This window comes from Leucoraja erinacea, chromosome 10 (genome assembly GCF_028641065.1).
Source record: "Leucoraja erinacea ecotype New England chromosome 10, Leri_hhj_1, whole genome shotgun sequence".
NCBI classification, from domain to species: domain Eukaryota; kingdom Metazoa; phylum Chordata; class Chondrichthyes; order Rajiformes; family Rajidae; genus Leucoraja; species Leucoraja erinaceus.
This window is the reverse complement of record NC_073386.1, coordinates 30,285,994-30,310,224: the sequence shown is the minus strand read 5'-3', so window position 1 is coordinate 30,310,224 and position 24,231 is coordinate 30,285,994. Positions and strand designations below refer to the sequence as shown.

Below are 24,231 nucleotides of genomic sequence, written 5' to 3'. Positions count from 1 at the left end.
TTGCGGTTCTTGGCTTGGCTTCTCTCGGACTTCTGCCTGTGCTCAACAGCAGCAGTCTCCCGAGGCAAGCTGGAGTTTAGTTTAGTTTAGAGATACAGCATGGAAACAGGCCCTTTGGCCCACCGAGTCCGCACTGACCAGCGATTCCCCGCACATTAACACTACCCAAAACACACTAGGGACAATTTTACATTTATAACCAAGTCAATTAACCTACAAACCTATATGCCTTTGAAGTGCGGGAGGAAACCGAAGATCTCACAGAAACACACGCAGGTCACGGGGAGAATGTACAAATTCGCTACAGACAAGCACCCGTAGTCTGGATCGAACCCGGGTCTCTGGTGCTGTAAGGCAGTAGCTCTACCACTAGGCCACTGTGCTGCCTTATGGGGTTCCAGTGTCTGTTTGTCAGTTCCCCGTTCCACCAGTGGATATGCTGTTGCAATCAGCAGAGGAGCACAGGCGTGCTGAAGAGAGCTTTTCAGGCCCTTCAGTTTTATCCCTGGAATAGTTGGCATACAGTTAAGTTTAGTTTATTATTGTCACATGTACCGAGGTTCAGTGAAAAGCTTTTGTTTGCATGCTATTCAGTCAAAGAAAAGACAATATATGAATACAATCAAGCCGTCCATTGTGCAAAGACAAAGGTTAAAGCAGGGATCGGCAATCTTGTTCTGCATAGGGGCCAGGACGGATGTCTGTGAGCAGATGGCGTGCTATATCTATCACGTGTACACGTGGATCCTTCGAGGAAGCCATTCATACTCACTCGCCTCCAGCCTATTGACAACCCCGATCCCGACAGTGGAGCCCAGACGCAGAAGGTGTGCGGCCGTGCTGGCAGCTTTGCGTAGGATGCGGTACAGCCAGAGCTCGGTGCTCGGTGCTGCTTGCCGCTGCTCGCCGTCAGCGGCTCCACAATTGTGGCCGCCAGCGCAGGCCTGTCTGTGTCCTTCTGTCACCGCGGCCTGCCGGCCGGATGATTTCGGGTTACGGGCCCGGGTGTAGCGGCAGATTTTCAAATCGTTCGAGAAATTAACTCTCTAACCGCCTTTTGGATGAGCATGGATAAGGGGAATATCTTCGATACGCATGCGAGCTGGCTCACCGAGACCTTCAGAGCTTCTTCACAAATATGGCTTAAAAACACAGTCTTTAGATGAATAAATGCTTTATTGTTGATAGAAAGTAAGATACATCCAAACTTTTCCCGACTTCACTGCAATCTTCATCGAACTCCGGCTTATTATTTTAAACATTAGAAACCTCCCCGTGTCTCTGTAACACTTTGCATGATCTTCTTTAAGGCTCGCATGATCTCCTTTGGACCTCGCATGATGGAAGGGTTAACCTTCTCCATGGTGGCTCCAAACTACACTAAAACTAAACTTCTGCGCAAGCATCTTAGCTCCAAACAGGGCCAAAAACACATCTCACCCACAATATAACAGGCAGTCTAAAATTTAAAGGCACATGCCATCATCAATGACATGCAAAACAGGCCAAATGGCCACTGCACCGGGGGCCATAGGTTGCCGACACCTTGGTACGTCATGAAGCACATTGGAAAATCCCATTCATTCCAATGCAGAAAGATAAATGTAGTTAAAGGCTTCAATTATTGTACATAATTTAATTTGAAATGTTTCTAATTGTTAGTATTTTAAGATGTTGCATTAATTATTATTGTTGATTTTTGGAAAAGAAAAAAATTGTCATTGAATAGTTTATAGATGTTACTGACTTTAGACTTTATAGGGAAACAGCACGAAAGCAGGCCCTTCGGCCCACCGAGTCCACGCCAACCAGCAAACACCTTGTACACTAACACTATCCTACACACTAGACACAATTTACAATTTTACCGAGCCCAAATAACCTACAAACTTTGGAGTGTGGTAGAAAACCGGGACACCTGGGGAAATCCCACATGGTCACAGGGAGAATGAACAAACTCGGTGTAGACAGCACCCTATTGCGCAGATAGAATTTAAACCTACGTTTCTGGCGCAGTCAGGCAGCAACATTACTACTGTTCAACCCAAATCAGACTATCAGGGACATGGTGAGAAATGCATGCAAAGACATATGCATGTTCCCCCAGTTAGCAAATGGGGGAACAATTGACAGATGGAGTATAAGGGAGTAAAAGAGGATTATAGATCTGCCTGTCTTCATGTATGAAACACAAGAAGTTAGCAAGTAACTAAGAAGATATTTAGAATTTCAGACAGTAGCAAAGGTGGTGGAATACAAGAATTAAAAAGTCTTGATTAATTGTACAGGATATTGTGAGGTCATACCCACAATATTCCTTATTTAAGCAGGGATGCACTTAACTGTAGGAGATAGGCCCTGAAATAATATAGGGAATGAAAGGCATCAGCTCTTTACATGATGGGTATCAGAGGTTATGGAGAGAAGGCAGGAGAATGGGGTTAAGAGGGAGAGATAGATCAGCCATGATTGAATGGCTGAGTAGATTTGATGGGCCGAATAGCCTAATTGTACTCCTGCCACATGATCTTATGATATAACATGTGCATAATAATCTATGTATGGGCGAGATGGCTAAATATGGCAAACATGTATCATATAACCCAATAATGATGATGCATACAAATTAAATATTCTATTTAATCTTACATGTTCTATTATTCTGTTGCTTATTTTATTTCACCTTGCATATTGATTTATTCACGCTAACTGTAGATAATGAATCCTATAAAAAATGGTCTGACTCTCCTGGTAGCTACCTTGTAATAAAGTTTTCTAAAGACAATACCATGCTCATTAGGGTCACCTAATGCCTTCCCAAAGGTGTGTAATGGGTGGGTACCTTCCATCCCACCCACCCCACCATCACGTCCCTTGTGTTTCCCTCTCAGTGGGTGATGTTGTTTCATATACAGGAAAATAAAATCATGGACCTTTAATAAAGCTGTAACTCATTATGTATTATTTAAATCTGTTATCATTTTAATATATTTCTTATTCTTTAAGGCTACTCCCAACTCTAGCTTCAATGACCAAAATCTTCTGTATTCATCATTGGATCTTTTCTTTGCTGGATCTGAGACAACATCAACCACATTGCGCTGGGCACTGCTGTACATGGCAGGGTATCCAGACATTCAAGGTCAGTAACTCAGGTGAAATTTGAGAAGTTCTGGGATGCCTTCTTCCCTGATTCTAAATTGATGAACAGTGCAATAACTTCTCTTGAACAGGATTTTCAGTGATTTGTATCAGAAAACCATACGAACTAAGCTATGTATGGTGCGTTGGTGCTTAGAATTATCTTAGAAATATACTTTGGCAAATCAAACCGAAAGGGAAATAAATGTGTAATTTTTGATACTTTTGAATACCAACAAGTGGACAGAATAATTATAGTTTCCATTTTACTCATTCCAACTGTCTCATTTTCACCATGGACATCCAATCCCTCCACTTCTCTAACCTTCAATCCCCCTATAGTTCACTGGAACTTTACTAACAGAATGGAAGCAAATCCAGTCCTTATCCTTAATCATCACTAATAAAAGCTGTTGCAATCCGGAATCTAAATGGACCCTGCAAATACCCACCTTTTTGTTGAAGAAATTAAACTTTCTTTGTTCCAATCCTGTTCAATTCCCTCCTTTGCCACTTTTCTGACATGGATGACCGTACCAGCCTTGTTTCCTGTTGTTATAACAAAGTGCAAAACATTGTCAATTTTGCTACTACTCTTCACATTTCTCTTGCTGTCACATTGCCCATCTGTGACTTTTCTCCTTCCTCAACCTTTGCATCTCCGTTGCCGAAGTTCAGTTATAACGTTCCATGCTGATGCAAAAGTGTGAATTGCATTTTCCACAATAAAGATTTATCCTCCACTCTAATAATAATTATCCCATTTTATATACTTCTGCTTCTTGTCCATTAAACTCCCAAAATGTTCCAGTGTTTCTATCGGAAAGGTTTGATGAATGTGTGATGCAGGACAGTAGCTCTTGATAGACATCTATTTTTACTGTTTTTGAGCTAGAGTTTATATTGTGAGCAAATGTTTTAATAGGAAAATCATCAGAAGTATTATTTTCTCTCTGTGCTTTAACAATTTGAGAAACTGATGAATGTATAATGTTTACATTAAAAAATATTTATTTTGTCATGTTACTGTCAGTGCCTTTAGAATTTGTGAGGTTATTTAAACCCTGGTCGTTCTTCGTGAACAATTTGGTATGATCATGGGGCATAGAAGCAGGCCATTCAGCCCACCATGTCCATACTGACTGGATATGGGTTTCAGATTAGACTTGGCATCTTGTGTTCATGCTCTATATTGGAAATTATTTGTAGTTGTCTTTAACCACAGATATATATTTTTTCCTTTTACAGTAAAAAACCTTGAGATGCTAGAAATGTGGAAAATAAACCCCTCAGAAAATACTAGCAACACTCAGCAGGTCAGGCAGTATCTGTGAATAGAGAAAAGGTTTCAGTTTCGGGTGGCTGGAATATTGTGTATAGTTCTCAAGCTGGATTATTGTGTGATTTTGTGCATTTCCAGTCCACACATTGGATGGACTTGATTGCACTGAAGAGGATGCGGGAGAGATTCACTAAGATGATGTCTTGGGGCAGAGGAGGCTGATGGGGATCTCAGAGAAATTCTTAGAAGTACAGATGAGGAAGACAGGACATTTTTCCCCTGAGTCCCCAGTGTCTGAGGGCAGAGGACATGAGTTTAAGAGGTTTAGTGGGGATCGAGAGTAGTTATTATCTGGAGTGCATTGTCAAAGAAGGTAATACAGGCAAATACTATCACAATATCCAAGAAGCATTGGGATGAACACTTAAATTGCCAAGGCTGAGTAGATTACTGACCAAAGTCTGGTGAATGGAATTAGTATAGATAGGACTTGATGATCAATGTGAACATAGTGGGCCAAAGGGCCTGTTTCCGTGCTATGTGACTATGATCCTATGACTGTCAGATATCAAACTTGTAATGTTAATAATTTCTCATTCCACTGATGCTACCCTAAAGGGCTGAGTGTTGCCAGCATTTTCTGATATCTCCTTTTATAAATATTGTTTTCTTTTTTTCCACATCCACAGAAGCAATGGCTGGGACATAGACATATGTGTAAAAGTGAAATATTATTGCAGTGAAGGGTAACATAGTGATGATTAACTGGATAGTTCTGTGCCTTTTTCTTTGCAGAAAAGGTCCATGATGAGATTGAAAGTGTAATTGGCCAACAAGAACCTAAGATGGATGATCGGAACATTCTTCCTTATACCAATGCAGTTATTCATGAAATACAGAGAAAAGGGAACATAGCTCCATTCAATCTCACCAGAGAAACTACTCGTGATACAACTGTGGGAAAGTACTTTATACCAAAGGTAGTTTGAAGAGAGATTCTGGACTTGAAATTGGATTGAACTAATGCAGAATACAATAGAAATAAGATGAAATGATCTTGATAAAGTTGTCCATGAGCGGTGGGTGTTGTGGGTATTGGTGTTTTTGCCAAAAAATATTTAGTTTCAGAGATTTTCAAAACAATTTAAACAAACCTCTACTGTCTCCCATTGATCCAATCTCAATATTTATTAATAATTCTATTGTTTCTGCTTCCATTCCGAGGATTAGTCATTCACTTCCTACTGTTTGCCATAGAAGGGCCTTTTTCCGGCATGAAGCCTTGCCCATTCCAACAGTCTATAATGCCTGTCTTTATACCTTGATACCATGATGAGAAAAGAAAAATTACTGCATCTCATTAAGATGATAAAATAGGTGCACAGTGACAAACTCAGATGCAGAAGGGCACAGGCCGGTTACGTGTTGTTGGGTGATAGTGACAGCTGCAATCAATGACTATGGCCTCCATCTAAACATTGTTACATCTCTGTAACAGCCAGAGCTTGCATAGTCCAAGGTATAACAACCTCATCCAGCTCTCCAGCAGAAGAAACATCACTTCAACTTACCCTAGAGCAAGCAGAAATGCTTCATTTCCCTGCATAAAACCACTGGTTAGTAACATCCACCCTTATCCTGGCAGCTACATCATCCCCTCACATTAGCAGAGAGGTTATGCACCAACTTTAAAAATCATTGGTCAGACCTCGGGTGGAGTACAGCATGTGGTTTTAGTGACCACACCATAGCAAGGATGTGATGGTGCTGGAGAGGGTGTTTAAGAGATTCACCAAGATGCTTTCCAGTAATGAAGAGATTGGAGAGGTGAGGTCTGTTTTCCCTGGAGCAGGGGAGGTTAAGAAGGGCCATGATTGATGGATCTTGTTATGAAGGGTGTAGATAAGGTCGACTGCAGGAAACTCTTCCCCATATCAGTGGTAGATAAAACTAGAGTTCAGAAATATTTGATAAGGGGTAAATAATTTAGAGGGGATCTGCGGGAATCTTTCTCACATGTGAGTACCTAGGATACATAGCTGGAGAGAATGGTGAAGGCAGAGTGGCTGAGAGAGATGGGAATAGTATAGATGGGTGCTCACTGGTCAGCATCCTGAGCAAGCCAGACATTGGGTCATTGGCTTGCACAATTCATCAAAGCAGCCTATGGGCGTTATGATGAAACCCAAGTACCATGTTAAGATGGCTCCTTGGTCCTCTGTGTTCAGTTGTGTGTTGGTTTTTAATGAGCATAACACATGGAACAGCACAGAAACAGGCCCTTCAGCCCACAATGTCTGTGCCAAATATTATACCAAGTTAAACAAATCTCTTCTGACTGCACGTGATCCATATCCCTCCATTCCATGCATATCCATGCTCCTATCAAAAAACCTCTTAAATGCCACCATTGTATATACCTCCAACACCAACAATGGCAACAAGTTCTAGGCACCAACCACTTTCTGGGCAATAAAATTGTTCTGCACAACTCCTTTAAATCATGCTCCTCTCACTTTAAAGCTATGCCCCCAGTCTTTGACATTACCACCCTGGGATAAAGGTTCTGGCTGTTTACCCCGCCTAAGCTTCTTATAATTTTACATACTTCTATCAGATCTCCCCTCAGCATCTGATGCTCCAGAGAAAACAATCTAAGTTTGTCCAACCTCTACTGATAGTTAATACCCTTTAAACCAGGCTGCATTCTGATAAACCTCTTATGCACCGTCTCCAAACAAAAACTTCCCATTCTTGGAGCAACCAGAAGTGCACACAATACCCCTGAACTATGTCCTCGAAAGCTGCAATATGACTTACTGACTCTTATACTCAGTGCACTGACCTATGATGACAAGCATTCCGTTGCCTTCTTTACCACTGTATCTACTTGTGCTGCCACTGTTAGGGAGCTATGAACCTATACCCAAGATCCCTCTGTACATCAATACTGTTAAGGGACTTCCCATTGATTGTATATGTTTTGTTTTACACTCACATTTGACCTCTCCAAGTGTGTAGTTGAGGCCCTATATTTATTTCCATCATTCCCTCTCTCTCAATCCTAGATATGGAAGACTGATACTTCCCAATTCATTTGATTTGTATCTGTTCATTTGTTTGTTAGGGCACACAAGTAATTACGAATCTCTACTCAGTGTTGATGGACAAATCAGAATGGGAGACACCTGATGAATTCAATCCTGAACACTTCCTGGACAAAACTGGGAAATTTGTTAGAAAGGAAGCATTTGTGCCTTTCTCTGGAGGTAAATACATTTATGTTGCACAGTTATACAGAAGCATACTATGTCAAGAGTGAGTGAGTAAGTGAAAGTAAGAAAACAACGTGCTTGTTATTTATTCTCTGATGTTTTTGTTTCTAGTTGCTGGGAAAGTGTACAGGTCCATTTCTTACCTGGGAGGTTAAGCTTTAACATGTACCTGTGGACTCTTCAATACTTTTGGTAAAACTAATTCTTGGAGAACCTTTCAAAAGAAAAGAGTAAACTAAAAGTTTCTACTCTTTAAGGGACAATGGCTTAGAATTGACCAAAGATGATTTAACTCACCTTCTGCATTTTCCAAAGATCATTTACAAATTAGTTTTCCTATGCCATCATGATCCCTGTTCAATTTATGTAATTCTTTTGTACACATATTGTACACAAATTGTAGGCATCGATCCATTCATATTTTTAATGGTTTCTATCATTAAACTATGGAAATGGAATGCTGCCTCAAGAAGCAGGCATCCGTCATCAAGGGCCATCATCCACCACCTGGGTCATGCCTCTTCTCACTGCTCCCATAGGGTGGGGAGTACTGAAGCCTGAAGTCCAACAGCACCAGGCTCAGGAAAAGCTACTTTCCTATAGACTGGGAAAATTAGGTTGTTACTGGACCCCAAGAAAGTCAGTATGTGTGATGGATTCTTATTGATACAAATATATTGATAGATGATCCTAAACTCATCATCAGTGATGTAACTTGGGGTCATTGGGTGTTTCGGGTCTTTCAACATCAGACACCCTCACCCAGGCGACCCAGCCGTGGTTGATCAGACCACGACTTGTGTTCAGGTGGCATTCGCTCCTCCTCATGGACCTCCTCTCCTGATCCAGAGCCATCTCGAGGCCTTCTCCGCTGTCTCTGTGGTTTTCTTGATGGCCTTTCTCCTCGCCACTCCGTTTATGCCCAGTGCACTTAAGGCTTTGTAGAGCAATTGCCCTGCAAAACCTCTGCAGCCGACCTCGATGGTCATACACCTCGCCTTCCAGTCCTGCTTGCGGCAGTCTATGACCAGCTCTTCATACTTGGCCATCTTCCTCTCGTGGGCCTCCTCCAGACGGTCCTCCCATGGCACAGTCAGTTCCAACAAGACGATGTTTTTGGTCGCCTCTGAGACCAGGAGGATATCTGACCTCAGGGTGGTTGTGGCAATGTGCCGTGGGAATTTCAGCTGTTTCACCAGGTCTACGGTAAGCTGCCAGCCCTGCGTAGTTGCCAGGATTCCTGACTGATTCCTGGCTGCTGTGGTTCTTAGCAGCTGCACTCCGGCCTTCACGAAGGTGATCATCTGGGTGGTGGGGCGTTCACGTCTACAGCTGCTGATTCCCATGATGATGGCTTCTGCAATGGGTTTAAGAACCTGGTCGTGACGCCAGGTGTACCAGTCCTGCCCAAGAGCCTTTGGGCAGCAGCTAATGATGCGTTCCAACGTCCCCTTGCCAGCATTGCGGGCAATCTGGAGATTCCGCTTTGCCCCAGATGAAGAGGTTTGATGGGCTGGGCAGGACATCATACACTGCCTGGACCAGGAACTTGATGCACTGTGGTTCGGCCTGCCAGAGCTCAGTCCATGTGACTTTTCGGTCCATGGCCTGCTCCCACCTTGTCCAGGCTCCCTGCTGCCTCAATCCCACTGCTCTGGTAGACCTCTCCTCCTCCACCAGAGCCCTCACTTCCTCCTGGACCAGCCTGCGCCTCTCCTTCCCCTTGGCCTTGTCAAACTGGGGAGATGGGAAGATTCCCAGGCCTGCTCTTCCCCGAGTCACTGCTCCCACCAGGACTCTGTGGCGTATCCGAGATTCTGCTTGCAGCACAGCTTTGCCGGCTCTCCACTTCCTCCCAGTTTCCACCTGCTTCCTGGCACTGACTCAGTGGTGACAGTCAGGTCGTCCTTGAAGGCTCTGATTGGTGGTTGGTGCATTCCTGACTTGGTCCGAGGACCCCGGCACTCTGGCTCAACAGACTTGACGATCATGTTCATCGCCAAGGCAAAAAGGATCACAGGGATGGTACAGCCTGTGATGATCCCAACCTCCAGTCTGTGCCACTCTGATGTTACTGACCCTGATGAGACTCTCATGCTGAACTGGTTGTAATAGTCCAGGATGAGATCTGCCACTTGGCCCGGCACATGATGCTTGGCCATGACTGTCTGGATCAGCTTGTGTGGGATGGAGCCGTAGGCGTTGGTCAGGTCAAGCCAGAGCACTGTCAGGTCTCCCTTGTTCTCCCTGGCTTCTAAGAGCTGGGTCACCACTCCCGTGTGCTCTAGACACCCCAACACTCCAGATAAGTTGGTCAGCCGCCTCGCCACTATGCTGAAGAAAATCTTGCCTTCAACGCTTAGCAAGGAGATGATTCTGAACTGATCGATCTTCTTGGAATCTTCCTCCTTTGGGATCCAGACTCCTTCAGCGAATCGCCACTGCTGCGCCACTTTTCCTCTCCTCCAGATGAGTTTCAGGATCTTCCACGGCCGTTTCAGTAACAAAGGGCAGTTCTTGTAGGCCCTGTAGGGGACTCCGCTTGGGCCAGGGGCTGAGCCAGATCTTGCTCTCTTCACAACGTCCTGGACCTCTTTCAGGAGTGGCTCTCTACTATCAAACTCCTTGATGGGTGGAGGTGGTTTTATCAGGATGTTGCACTGGCCCAACTCCTGCTGCCTGACTGGGTCACTGTAGGTTGTCTGGATGTGCTGGTCCATCTCCTTAGAGCAGCTTGTACTGCAACCTACCAGGGAGAAGGCATTTCTTTATTTAGTGTGGTGTAATGAACTGGATTTGATAAGTGAACTCGAGGTAAAGGAGCCATTAGGAGGTAGTGACCATAATATGGTAAGTTTTAATCTACAATTTGAGAGGGAGAAAGGGTAAATCAGAGGTGTATGTGTTACAGTTGAACAAAGGGAACTATGGAGTCCATGAGGGAGGAGCTGCCCAAAGTTGACTGGAAAGATACCCTAGCATGGATGACAGTCAAACAACAATGGCAGATATTTCTGGGAATAATACAGAAGATGCAGGAACAGTTCATTCCAACGAGGAAGAAAGATTCCAAGGGGAGTAAGGGGCAACCGTGGCTGACAAGGGATGTCAGGGACAGTATAAAAATAAAAGAGAAGAAGTACAACGTAGCAAAGATGAGCGCTAAGCAAGAGGATTGGGTAATGTTTAAAGAGCAACAGAAGATAACCAAAAATGCAATACAGGGAGAAAATATGAGGTACGAAGGTAAGCTAGCCAAGAATATAAAGGAGGATAGTAAAAGCTTCTTTAGGTATGTGAAGAGGAAAAAATTGAAAAGACCAAAGTTGTACCCTTGATGACTGAAAAAGGTGAATTGAACAGGTACTTTGGATCATTCTTCACTAAGGAGGACACAAACATAGAAACATAGAAATTAGGTGCAGGAGTAGGCCATTCGGCCCTTCGAGCCTGCACCGCCATTCAATATGATCATGGCTGATCATCCAACTCAGTATCCCGTACCTGCCTTCTCTCCATACCCCCTGATCCCCTTAGCCACAAGGGCCACATCTAACTCCCTCTTAAATATAGCCAATGAACTGGCCTCAACTACCCTCTGTGGCAGAGAGTTCCAGAGATTCACCACTCTCTGTGTGAAAAAAGTTCTTCTCATCTCGAGAAGAAAACAATCTTCCTGATGTTCCAATCTTCCTGATTCCTAAAACAATCTTCCTGATGTACTAGTGGCCAGAGGATCTGGGGTGGAACTGAAGGGAATTCACATTAGGCAGGAAATGGTGTTGGGTAGACTGATGGGACTGAAGGCTGATAAATTCCCAGGGCCCGATTGATTGCATCCCAGGGTACTTAACGAAGTGGCTCTAGAAATCATGGATGCATTGGTGATAATTTTCCAATGTTCTATTGATTCAGGATCAGTTCCTGTGGATTAGAGGGTAGCTAATGTTATCCCACTTTTTAAGAAAGGCTGGAGAGAGAAAACAGGGAGTTATAGACCTGTTAGCCTGACATCGGTGATGGGGATGATGCTGGAGACAATCATAAAAGATGAAATAGCAGCACATTTGGATAGCAGTAACAGGATCGGTCTAAGTCAGCATGGATTTACGAAGGGGAAATCATGCTTGACTAATCTTCTGAATTTTTTTGAGGATGTAACTAGGAAAATGGACAAGGGGGAGCCAGTGAATGTAGTGTACCTGGACTTTCAGAAAGCATTTGATAAGGTCCCATGGGGAGATTAGTGGGAAAGATTAGGGCACATGGTATTGGGGGTAGAGTGCTGACATGGATAGAAAATTGGTTGGCAAATGGGAAACAAAAAGTAGGGATTAATGGGTCCCTTTCAGAATGGCAGGCAGTGACTAGTGTGGTACCGCAAGACTCGGTGCTAAGACCACAGATTTTGACGAAGGGATTCAAAGCAACAGTAGCAAATTTGCAGTTGACACAAAGCTGGGTGGCAGTGTTAACTGTGAGGAGGATGCTATGTGAATGCAGGGTGACTTGGACAGGTTGGGTGAGTGGGCAGATGCATGGCAGATGCAGTTTAATGTGGATAAATGTGAGCTTATCCACTTTATAATAATATAATAATAATAAGTTTATTTATATAGCATATTTATAGTCAATTTTCATTGACCCCAAAGTGCTTTACATAATTTAAAAATCAGTTCCATACAAAGCATAAAGATGGGTTAACAAAATAATAAAATGCATAAACAGGACACAACATGTAACATAAACATCCACCACAGCATTCATCACTGTGGTGGAAGGCACAAAAATTTTTGGCCGTCCTCCATTCCGCCCCCCCCCCACCCGTGGACAAGACCAGAGTCCAGAGTCCAGTCCAGGATTGGTCTTTCCTCACCGGAGACCGCGGCTTCAAGATTGTGTAGGCCGCAGGCCGGCGGTTGAGATTTAAAGTCCCCGCCGCAGCCAGAAGCACCGTAGACTGCAGGGCCGGCGGTCGGAGCTCCCCTCCAGGGATGATGGTAAGTCCATGCCGGGCCCGCGGTAGAAGTTATCCGCGGGCCGGCAATGGCGGCTTCTTCTTCCCCCGGGTCCCCCACGAGGGAACCCGGGCTGTAGACGCCGCAGCAGCTGGAACTCTGCAGACTGCAGGCTGCGACTTCCGGCTGCCCCGGGCCAGTGAAACGGAGCACTCCCCTCCAGCGAGCCCTAGCGAGGGCTCACCCGCTCGCAAAAACAGGAAGACAGATTATTATCTAAATGGTGTCAGTTGGGAAAAGGAGAAGTACAACGGGATCTGGGGGTCCTTATTCATCAGTCAATGAAAGTAAGCATGCAGGTACAACAACAACAACAACAACAACAACGGTTTATTTGTCACATTGCACAAAAAGTGCAAGTGAAATGATATGTCAGCAGCGATACAATGATAAAGGGCACACACAAAAACACAATAAAATTTTAACATAAACATCCACCACAGCATTCATCACTGTGGTGGAAGGCACACAATTTGGCCAGTCCTCCTCCATTTTCCCCCGTGGTACAACAGGCAGTGAAGAAAGCGAATGGCATGTTGGTCTTCATAACACGAGTAGTTGTGTATAGGAGCAAAGAGGTCCTTCTGCAGTTGTACAGGCCCCCAATGAGACCATACCTGGAATATTGTGTACAGTTTTGGTCCCCTAATTTGAGGAAGGACATTCTTGCTATTAAGAGAGTGCAGCGTAGGTTCACAAGGTTAATTCCCAGGATGGCGGGACTGTCATATGCTGAGAGAATGGAGCGGCTGGGCTTGTATACTCTGAAATTTAGAACGATAAGAAGGGAACTTATTGAAACATATAAGATTATTAACGGTTTGGACACGCGAGAGGCAGGAAACATGTTCCCAATGTTGGGGGAGTCCAGAACCAAGGGCCACATTTTAAGAATAAGGGGTAAGGTATTTAGAACGGAGATGAGGAAACACTTTTTCACACAGAGAGATGTGAGTCTGTGGAATTCTCTGACTCAGAGGGCAGTGGAGGCCGGTTCTCTGTGTATACTTTCAAGAGATAGCTTTGATAGGGCTCTTAAAGATAACGGAGTCAGGGGATATGGGGCGAAGGCAGGAATGGGGTACTGATTCTGTATGATCAGCCATGATCACATTGAATGGTGGTGCTGACTCGAAGGGCCGAATCCTGCACCTATTGTCTATTGTCTGTTGTCTGTAACCATCAGGATCTTGAACCAATCTGCACAACATCCTCCTACCTCAGCAACAAATCACTAGAGACCACCAATATCATTGCCATTGACTTGTTTTCCGGTTGTATTTTGTACTAAAGTCTGTGCGCATATTTTTCTTTTTGCTGTCTTTAGAATTTATATGTAATTTATGTATAATTTATGTTTTGTGCTTTATCTGAATCTATGTTCCTGTAATATTGCTGCAAGCAAGATTTTCATTGTACGCGTTTCCTCACTATAATTATGCACGTGGCAATGAAATTAACTTGACTTGAAACTAAGCAGATATTTCTCGGCTCCATTCCCTTTTTATCCCAAAAAATTCATCCAAGTGGAAATGCCAATCCAACTGATTCCAGGGCAGATTCAGCCAGCAAAAGGAGCTAGAGTTTGATGGATTTGGTGCTTTTCTCTGTTTCGGAAGTTGTCGTTATCTGAATATTATTCTGGGTAGTCTGATCATGAAAATCATATCTGAACCCTAAAATCATCTTGTGATTAAATAAATGTAATTAGATCAAGAAACAGCAGATAGTGCCGGCGTGCTTGTATATTTACCATTTTCACCACTGAATGGGATTATTTTACCTGGTTATAATCAACATCTTATTCACATGCTTCTTTACTTGCAGGGAAACGCAACTGCATGGGAGAACCACTGGCTAGAATGGAATTGTTCCTTTTCTTCACTTCATTCATTCAGAAATTCAAATTTGTTGTTCCTGAGGGCGTGAAGGTTAGCTTTGATGGTGTATTGATGCTGACTCATGGCCCACGGCCGTATAAGATATGTGCAATTCCACGCTGAGCCAAGAGAGCAGTAGTATCCATGGGCTGATCCTGCACTGTGCCTCCCAGGACAGCATTCTGCCCCTTTCATTGCAGCTCAGTGTCCTATTTTCTTCTAAATCAATGTCTCTGGAATATCTCCCTTTAACATAATGTTTTTAGAAAATTATTTAATTCTGACATTTTGTGGACATAATAAGGCAGGCAAGCACTCAACGCATCCTCTGTAGTCACCTCTCTAAAGATAAATATTTCTGGGACAGTTGATACTTGGTGCCACTCCTACCAATCAAACCTAATTTTACATTATTTTGTTCAGAACCTCTTGACCATCTATTGCTCTGTTCACCTTCCCATCCATTATTGCTAACATCATCAGAAGGCATAAGTCGGCTTACACACAGATGCCCATAACAAGGTGTAGTACCTATAATTATTGGAGACACAAAGAATGCACGTGGTGGAACCTTAAGCAAAGATTAAACTGCAAGAGGACCTCACCTGCCCAGGCAACTTCTGTGGAGGAAAATTGAATCCACAATCATATTATAACATTAACTGATCACTTGAAGGTCTTGTTTTAACTGTTGTGTGTAGAGCTGTATTTTAACATTCATTGGAAAGAGAGTGCAGTAGAATCTTTTGAAAATGTGGTATGAAGATCATTTATGAAGATCAAGTTGTAATGCAACAATTTCTAAGGAGAGTATACATTATATTTCAAGTATTTTCTGTGCAGGAAAAAACTGCAGATGCTGGTTTAAATCGAAGATAGGCATAAAATGCTGGAGTAACTCAGCGGGACAGGCAGCATCTCTGGGGCGAAGGAATGGGTGACGTTTCGGGTCAAGACCCGTCATCAGACTGTCCCACTGAGTTACTCTAGCATTTTGTGTCGACCTTCAAGTATTTTCTGCTGTATGCAATTAATCCAATGTCTGGCCTCCAGTTGTACACTTTGCAATACAGAATTCTGTTTTGAGAACCTTGAAATGTAAAATGTACCAGATATTGATTAAATGTTAATAATAATATCTGCATTTGAACATACCTATTATTTCATTATAATCCCTGGAATTTTGCCCAGAATATATTTTGCAGCAATTTGCTTAAAAGTCAATCCTATTTTTATTAAACTTTGCCAGCTCATCTGGATATGTGTCATATTAGAAATATATTTTTGTTAGCATATGTGACAGTGCCCCATCCCTCAGCTGCTGCTCTGATCCCCATCACTGGCTGATAGGAAAGTAAAGGCCCAATCCCCAGCATCATTGGTAACAACAGGATCTAATTAGCTGGCATCGGTATGACCCTCCTGAATCTTGCCAACCTACTCCTTATAAATTCCAGGAATTCTACCCGGAGCGGGAGAAGGTGAGAGAAGCAGAAGAGAAATAGGAAGTGAGAATGGAGGGGGAGAGTGGGAGAGAAAGTGGGCTGTTTCCCTACTGGTTTGAGGAAGACTGAGCCACTGGGACAAACCCCAGACCACAGGCGCCACCATGTGGTCACGACTGGGGCTGCTGGGAAGAACCTCTAGGCAGCCAGCTCCTCTACTGAGGCTAAGGCTGAGTGACTGGGGCAAGCCTGAGACACCAGTGCCTCTTTGTGCCCGCAGACAATGAGGGACTGCACCCACACATAGAACCAAAGAACATCCAGAGACCGCCAGCACCGCCTCTGCAAGCTCCAAAGCTGAGTCACCAGGATAAGCCTGGGACCATCAGGGCCTCCTCTCGAGGCAAGGGTGAACTGCAGGGAGAAGCCTGAGATCACCATGCTTCTGCCTTTGAGGCCAGAACAGAGGTGCTGGGATGAGCCTGAGATCACCATCTCCACTGTGCATGCACCCTGATGATGAGGGGCAGCACCCTCATGCGGTCCTGGACCTTATTACCACTGTCAATAAAACATATCACGTGAGTTCACCCCACTGCGAGTGTCGGTCAATTCCGAAACCGTCATCATCCCGATGTCACACTTGTTTAAAAACTTGCAACTGAGAACAGTTGCAAAGTTCTGTGCATAGGGTAGCATCTATGGAATGGAAAAAAGATACTTGGATCAAAAAGTGTCAATAAAGCTAATAGTATATTCCTTTGTTGTATAGAAATTGGGCACAGTCTCTGACCACATCAATGGGCAACAAAATGTATATATCAAAAAGTATATGTCCAAAATGTTTCTCAAATCTTCTTAAACATTGAATCTGGTTCTCCTTTCAAATGGTTTGAATGATGTAATGTTGCAATTCTTACAGATTATACATAACAGGATGTGAATTCTTAAAAATGAAATAACCTCTCCTGCATTAAAAAAAAAATCATTTTTATTCAGATTTGTTTGTGTTGTTATATTTACTTGCTACTTTTATCCCTCAATCTAAAATAACCTGATCTTTACCTCTCGTTGGGCTGCTTTCTGTACATGACGTAGCATTGAATTTCTTAATCTATGTTATATTCTACAGTGGACATTAACAAATTTTGAACACAGTTCACAGGACGGCACGGCGGTGCACCGGTAAAGTTACTGCCTTGCAGCACCAGAGATCCGGGTTTGATCCTGACTACAAGGTGCTGTCTGTACCGAGTTTGTACATTCTCCGCATGGATTTTCTCAGAGACCTTCGGTAGCAAAGGTTTCCTGCAAAAAACTTGACCCGCTCATCCCCATTAAACTTTCCCCCTTGTAACTATGCCCTCTAATGTTTGGTATTTCCAACCTTGGAATAAGGTTCTGACTGTTCACCTTTATCTATGCCCCTCATCATTTTATATACTTCTATCAAGTCTCCCCTCAACCTCCGATGTTCCAGAGGAAACAATCCGAGTCTATCCAATCTCTCCCTGTAGCTGAAACCCTCAGCCGGGCAGCATTCTGATAAATCTATGGAATGGGAAGGAAAGTTCACGAAGGGATAAAAGACTAAGGTCAGGGCCAATTGCAAGTGGTGTAAGGGGGGACGTGAATACAGAGGTCAAAGTGTTGTATATGAATGCGCGAAGTATAAGAAATAAACTGAACGAGCTTGAGGCTCTGTTAGAAATTGGCAAGTATGATGTTGTGGGAATTACAGAGACATGGCTGCAAGAGGGCCAGGGCTGGGAACTGAATATCCAAGGGTATACCTCCTATCAAAAAGACAGACAGGTGGGCAGAGGGGGTGGGGTAGCTGTGTTGGTGAGGAATGAAATTCAGTCCCTTGCAAGGGGCGACATTGAAACTGGAGATGTGGAGTCAGTATGGATAGAACTAAGGAATTGTAAGGGTAAAAAGACCCTAATGGGACTTATCTACAGGCCCCCAAACAGTAACCTGGACATAGGGTGTAAGTTGAATCAGGAGTTAAAATTGGCATGTAGCAAAGGTAAGGCTGTGGTTGTTATGGGAGATTTCAACATGAAGGTAGACTGGGAAAATCAGGTTGGTACTGGGCCCCAAGAAAGGGACTTTGTAGAGTGCCTTTGTGATGAATTCTTAGAGCAGCTTGTATTGGAGCCTTCCAGGGAGAAGGCAATTCTGGATTTAGTGTTATGTAGTGAACTACCAAAGGAAGTACTTTAGGCTGGAGACATTATGACATTTAAGAGACACTTAGATAGGTACATAAATAGGAAAGGTTTGGGGGCGATGTGGGCCAGATATAGGCTTGTGAAAATAACTAATTTAAGCTACTTGGTTGGTTTGAATGAGTTGAGCCAAATCGTCTGTTTTCATGCTATTTAGGTCTATGACTCTGAGTTTAAGATCTATTGGATTACTATGTTAATATCTGTACTTGGCTGTACATTAAAATAATCCTCAGATTTTTGGCTGTTGCAAAATTATCTTGCTTGTACGTTGCCAAGTTGTATCTGCCCATTATGTTCTGTGGCCAACAAGCAACAAGAATGTCGGTTGGTGGTGTCTTAATTAATTTTGGTTTTGTCCATCTGAATTCCTTGACAAAATGTTTATTCATCCATCTACTATTGCTGGCGATTTGATGCATATGCACCCATCTGTCTAGTGGTCTAGAGTGTTTAATACATCCAAGCTCCCTGGCATTCTATATGGTCTGACACATTTGAGTAGGCTTACTGGCATTCAAGTGAATCTAAATTCAGTTACAGTCTAGTCAGTTTAATCCTTAATCCTTTTGAGTTTGTCAGTGGTCTGGTGGGGCAGATGCATGTCCTGCCTGAGATACTGATTGCTACATCAGAAATTGGTTAATCTGAAGTTAGATTCCCATCCTTACCACAGATCAGCCAGTTGTGACATTAGATAATAGACAAGAGACAATAAGTGCAGGAGTAGGCCATTCGGCCCTTCGAGCCAGCACCACTATTCAATGTGATCATGGCTGATCATAGTTAGGTTCATGCACTGTAATTGAATAAACATACTGTAGTTTATTTCATGTCAGTAAACATACTTCAAACCTGGTGAGGAACTCTTGACACAGGAATATAATCTCGCTATTTTGGCGATGTTAGTCGTTAGGCAACAACTTTTCATATCAACCCAGAAGAAACATTTGGCACAGATTTAACTGTGAGAAAAATAAAATTCTATTAACAACACAGTGGGAAAAATCTTATGGCCTAAATTTACAGATTTGCTTCTTAATGTAAGTTCTGTAAGCTGCTAACAATTTTTAAATTACAAACAATATATTTCTATTTTTTTGAAAGAACAAATGCTCATGCCTCATATCTCTTTAAACATTTAAGTGAGACTTATTGCAAGCAGAAATCAGATGACAATTTGAAAATTCAATTTTTATTAAAAAATGAATGAATGTTTCCACATAACTAGTGACAGAATATTGAGGAAATACCTGATAAGTATTGACTACTAATCTTTTATTGATTATAAACCTGCATCAGCTTAAAACAATATCTATTATTTTTATGCTTCTCTAATCTTATTGGCTTTGATCATGCTGAGCAGACTAGTAAATGGCACTTAATTAGAGTTTCAGGAAGTTATGTATACATCCAGCACACTCCCTACACCAACCCTTGCACTTTTTAATTAAATAATTCAATTAAGTTCAAACAGGTTTACTGTTTAGAAAACAGTTTTGCCTGCTATTCGCCAATTCAAGTTCTTTCAAGAGCTATTAATTTTGTCTCATTTGGGTAAAAGCATACACAAAGCCTTCAGGACAGAAATCAGGATGTACTCTAGAAGGAACTGCACCAGGAGCAGTGGTTGATAGGGAAGAGGAAAGAATAGGCAAAAGAGGAGAGGACAAGGGACTGGAGAGTAGGGGGCTTAGGATGTTCATGGATGTTCCTGACCTGGTCATTCCTCAGGAAATGTAAGCATATGAGCAGTTGTGCCGTTTTAAACCCTATTCACTTGAAGTTAATTTACTCTGACGAATAACAAAGTTTACAGTGACTTTAGACTGTTTGCAATTTATAAGTTCTTACTAATGAAAGCATTCAATTCATCACAATATTGCTTCGGTCTGCCCTCTTGTGGGGATTCAATGTATTGCTGCTTGAATGCTGAATCAATCTGAATTCTGCTGAAAGAGCTTTTCCCAGGATCAAATCAAGTTATGAAATGTAGCATTCAATGTCCTGACTCAATTATCATGGAATATATAAGCCATGAAGCAAAGAGTTTGACTCATGAAGGTGTGCCCTTAATTTTAGGGTGAAGATTTAAAAGTAAGATGGTGCAAGGTGAGAAGAACAGTACCTGGTGCAGCGGTAGAGTTGCTGCCTTACAGTGTCTTACAGAGACCTGGGTTTCATCCTGATTACAGGTGCTGTATGTACAGAGGTTGTATGTTCTTCCTGTGACCTTGTGGGTTTTCTACAGATGCTCCGGTTTCCTCCGACATTCCAAAGACATGCAGGTATGTAGGTTAATTGACCCGTGTAAACTGCCCCTGGTGTGTAGGATAGAACTAGTGTATGGGTGATTGCTGGTCACCGCAGACTTGGTGGGCTGAACGGCCTGTTTAGAAACATAGAAATTAGGTGCAGTAGTAGGCCATTCGGCCCTTCGAGCCTGCACCGCCATTCAATATGATCATGGCTGATCATCCAACTCAGTATCCCGTACCTGCCTTCTCTCCATACCCCCTGATCCCCTTAGCCACAAGGGCCACATCTAACTCCCTCTTAAATATAGCCAATGAACTGGCCTCAACTACCCTCTGTGGCAGAGAGTTCCAGAGATTCACCACTCTCTGCGTGAAAAAAAAGTTCTTCTCATCTCGGTTTTAAAGGATTTCCCCTTTATCCTTAAGTTTCTATGCTGAATCTCTAAAATTAAAAAAATAGAGTGGCTAAGAATTTGATTTGAATTGAGCCCATTCACTAAAGTTGAGCCCATTCACTAAAGTTTAAGGAAAATATAAACTGACTCGCAAGTTGCACAATAACTGTGTGTTATCACATTTGTTCTCAAATGCAAGAATAATATTTATAAAGTCAGAAGAAATCAGATGCCTTATGCTGTTGACATTAGTTGTCCGACCTTAAAGGGGCTGTCCCACTACGGCGACCTAATCCGCGAGTTCAGAAGAGTTTGCCCTCGACTCATACTCGCAGCATGGTCGACATGAGGTCCTAGGAGGTCTTTGTAACTCTCCTTCATGCTCGAGAGTAGTCCTCGCGTACTCAAGGCCTCAGCCAGGTCGCGACATATTTTTCAACATGGTGAAAAATGCCTGCGAGTAAAAATAGGTCGCCATGGAAAAAATCAATATTTTCTTTACTCAAGGGTTTAGTCGAAGTAGGTCGTAGTAGGTCGGCATGTTATTCGGAGGTAATCGAGGGTTGTTGAAAGTAATCGAAAGTCGAAAGTAGTCGTAGATAGTCTTCAACAAAGTCGAAGGGAGGTCGAAGGAGATGGAAGGAGGTCGTCTTCACTCTCCATTATTCGGTGTCCAGTTTTCCCGAAGCTAGTCTTCAACATAGTCGAAGGAGGTCTTCAACATGACACTTTTTCAAACTCTCCTTAACTCTTCTAAACTTGCCAATTAGGTCGCTGCAGTGGGACAGGCCCTTAAGGCACTGATTTGTGTTTGTGTCCAATCGTTGTTGCCCACTGCCCTCTTGTGCCTCCACTTTCTTTTACAATAGACAATAGGTGCAGGAGGAGGCCCTTCGAGCCAGCACCGCCATTCAATGTGATCATCGTTGATCATCCCCAATCAGTACCCTGTTCCTGCCTTCTCTCCATATCCCCTGACTCCGCTATCTTTAAGAGCCCTATTTAGCTCTCTCTTGAAAGTATCCAGAGAACCGGCCTCCACCACCCTCTGAGGCAGAGAATTCCACAGACTCACAACTCTCTGTGTGAAAAAGAATCACGTATGAAAACATCGCAAAGATCCTGCTTGTAAAATATTCCAGCAGAATTTGTATCCTCAGTTGTTTCTTGTCATTCTCGCCTCCTTAGTCCAGGGCAAGCAGAGTGGCAATGAATACCCCAATTACTGCTGGATCTCAATCTCATATCACTTTGAGTCATGTTGTACAACAGCCATTTCATATGCTAACTGTTGTACAACAGCCATTTCATATGCTATCTGCCCCTGTGTGGGTCTAACAGTGTCCCAGGCTGTTTGGAAATGCTGTGTTGCATCTCAACTGTCTACACTCTGCAATAGGAAATGGAGAATGATAACCTGGTCCCAACACCCTTTCCCCCAGCAGCTGCATGGTGCAATACATGAATGGGAAGCCGAGAGTCCCTTCTGCTCTGATCCTGATCTGATGGTAGGGGGAGGAAATTGGTGTGCGAAGGGAGGTGATGGGCTTGTTGAAATATTAAAATGGGATTAGTGTGCATGGATGCTTCTTCTCCGTGGATTGTCACCTTGTCGTGGTGGAGAAGCTTGTGTGGTCCTGAGATCCTGAGAGCGATGCTGTCTGGAGCTGTGCTCCTGGTTGGGTCACCCATGGCGGTAAGGTCGAATGGGAAGTCTCTGACAAAGAGCAATCCAACCAAGACCTCAACAGTGGAACAGACGGAAGACGATGGCTGACTTTAATGGAGCGTCAGAATGGCTGGGAAGGCGGATGAAGGTTGCAGCAGAAAAGGGTCTCCGGTCGTCTTAGACTCCATGATACTGGATCCTGACCCAGATCTGTCAAGAACCGTGTGATGGCTGTCTGTGCGCCAGTCTCCCCACGTTAAACAAAGTCACGCACAGGCGTCCTCCATGAGAGGACAGTTTTGAGTGGTGATGATGATTGACATAGATGTCTGATGGTCTGCACAGGCTTGGTGGACCAAATAATCTACTTCCATGCTGTATAATTTGACAGTGGGGTTTGAGGGAGCCATGCCCTGGCGGGGCCAGGTGCTGGCGGGGCACACCACCCCCCCCCCACACACCCCTACCCCCTCCCCTCACACCCCTCCCCCCAGTGGCAGGCCATGGCAATGCTTTCCCCCCCACCAGCCCCTGCCTGAAGCCGTCCCCCTCCCCCGGCTACAGAATGCTCCCTCTGGCCCCCACCTGAAGCCTCCCTGTCCACAGCTGCAGGACTAGCCCAAGAGTCCATTCAATCCACGATGTCCATACTAGCCCTCTAGAAAATGGTCCCTTTGGCCCACAACACCAGTACTAGCCCTCCAGAAAGCCCCCCTCCCCTACTGGCCACCGCCTGAAGCCACCCCCCTCCCTCGGCTACAGGACGCTCCCCCCTCCCCCACCGGCCCCCGACTGCCCTTGAAGCCGTGCCCCTCCCCAGCTGCAGAACGCAACAAGAGTAGCAGCAAGAAAGAATGGACTGAAAAAATATTTTTAACATTTAAATTGTTGTTATATTTTAAGAGTTAATCACATTTTAAGCTTTAATGAATCCCTTTTCCACTTGCCGTGCCCGTCAGCTGCACCTGCGCAGTAACACCTGCGTGTTCTACGTCACAATGGGAGGGAATGAATGCGCCGCCGGAGAGCCACTAAGAGTGGATGGGGGTGGTTTGAGGGGGGGATGGAGTGAGTGCGTGGGGGTGTGGGGGGGGGGGGGGGGGGGCTGATTCCTGCCCAGATTGGCCAGCACTGCCTGTTGTATTTTAGAGCCATATTTTGCAGGTGGATGGACAATGAGGCAAATGTGCTGCAGGTGCCACTAACCCAGCAATCTGCAAACTTCATACATTCCGGTATTCTGAACACAGCCTCAGGACACCTGTGTCATTGGCAGGCTGCGTGAACCACCAGCGCCAACGTGACAATATTCCTGTTACATCTATAATTAACAGCATTTGTTTTTAAAACGTCTGAATCAGGCGCAAGTTTATCAGAAATCAATTTTTTTTAAATGATACATTTCAGTGATTTGCTATTGTTCATAATTACTAGCTTATCCTCCCTCCACCCCCCCTCCCCCATCTCTTTCACAGCTGTTGGCCACATTTCACGGTAGACGTCATTAATTACTTGATACCAGGATAGAGTCTTTTACCGCTGGTTTCCAACTTAGTACATTAATGCAATCCAAAATGCTCCTGTTCTTTGCATGCGGGTCACAAAGGTCACCAGCTGTAACAAATTATCCAGTT

At 43.8% G+C, this 24,231-nt stretch overlaps 1 protein-coding gene across 1 annotated transcript in view; it reads left to right on the top strand.

Moving 5' to 3' along the window:
* Window positions 1–17,041, top strand: part of LOC129700975 (cytochrome P450 2J2-like) — a 33,465-nt gene extending 16,424 nt beyond the window's left edge. The window contains exons 6-9 of the mRNA XM_055641855.1: window positions 3,007–3,142; window positions 5,219–5,403; window positions 7,551–7,692; window positions 14,544–17,041. Of these exons, the coding sequence (XP_055497830.1) occupies window positions 3,007–3,142; window positions 5,219–5,403; window positions 7,551–7,692; window positions 14,544–14,719 (639 nt within the window). The 3' untranslated portion in view covers window positions 14,720–17,041. The remainder of the gene's footprint in view (window positions 1–3,006; window positions 3,143–5,218; window positions 5,404–7,550; window positions 7,693–14,543) is intronic.
* Window positions 17,042–24,231: the final 7,190 nt, after the last annotated feature.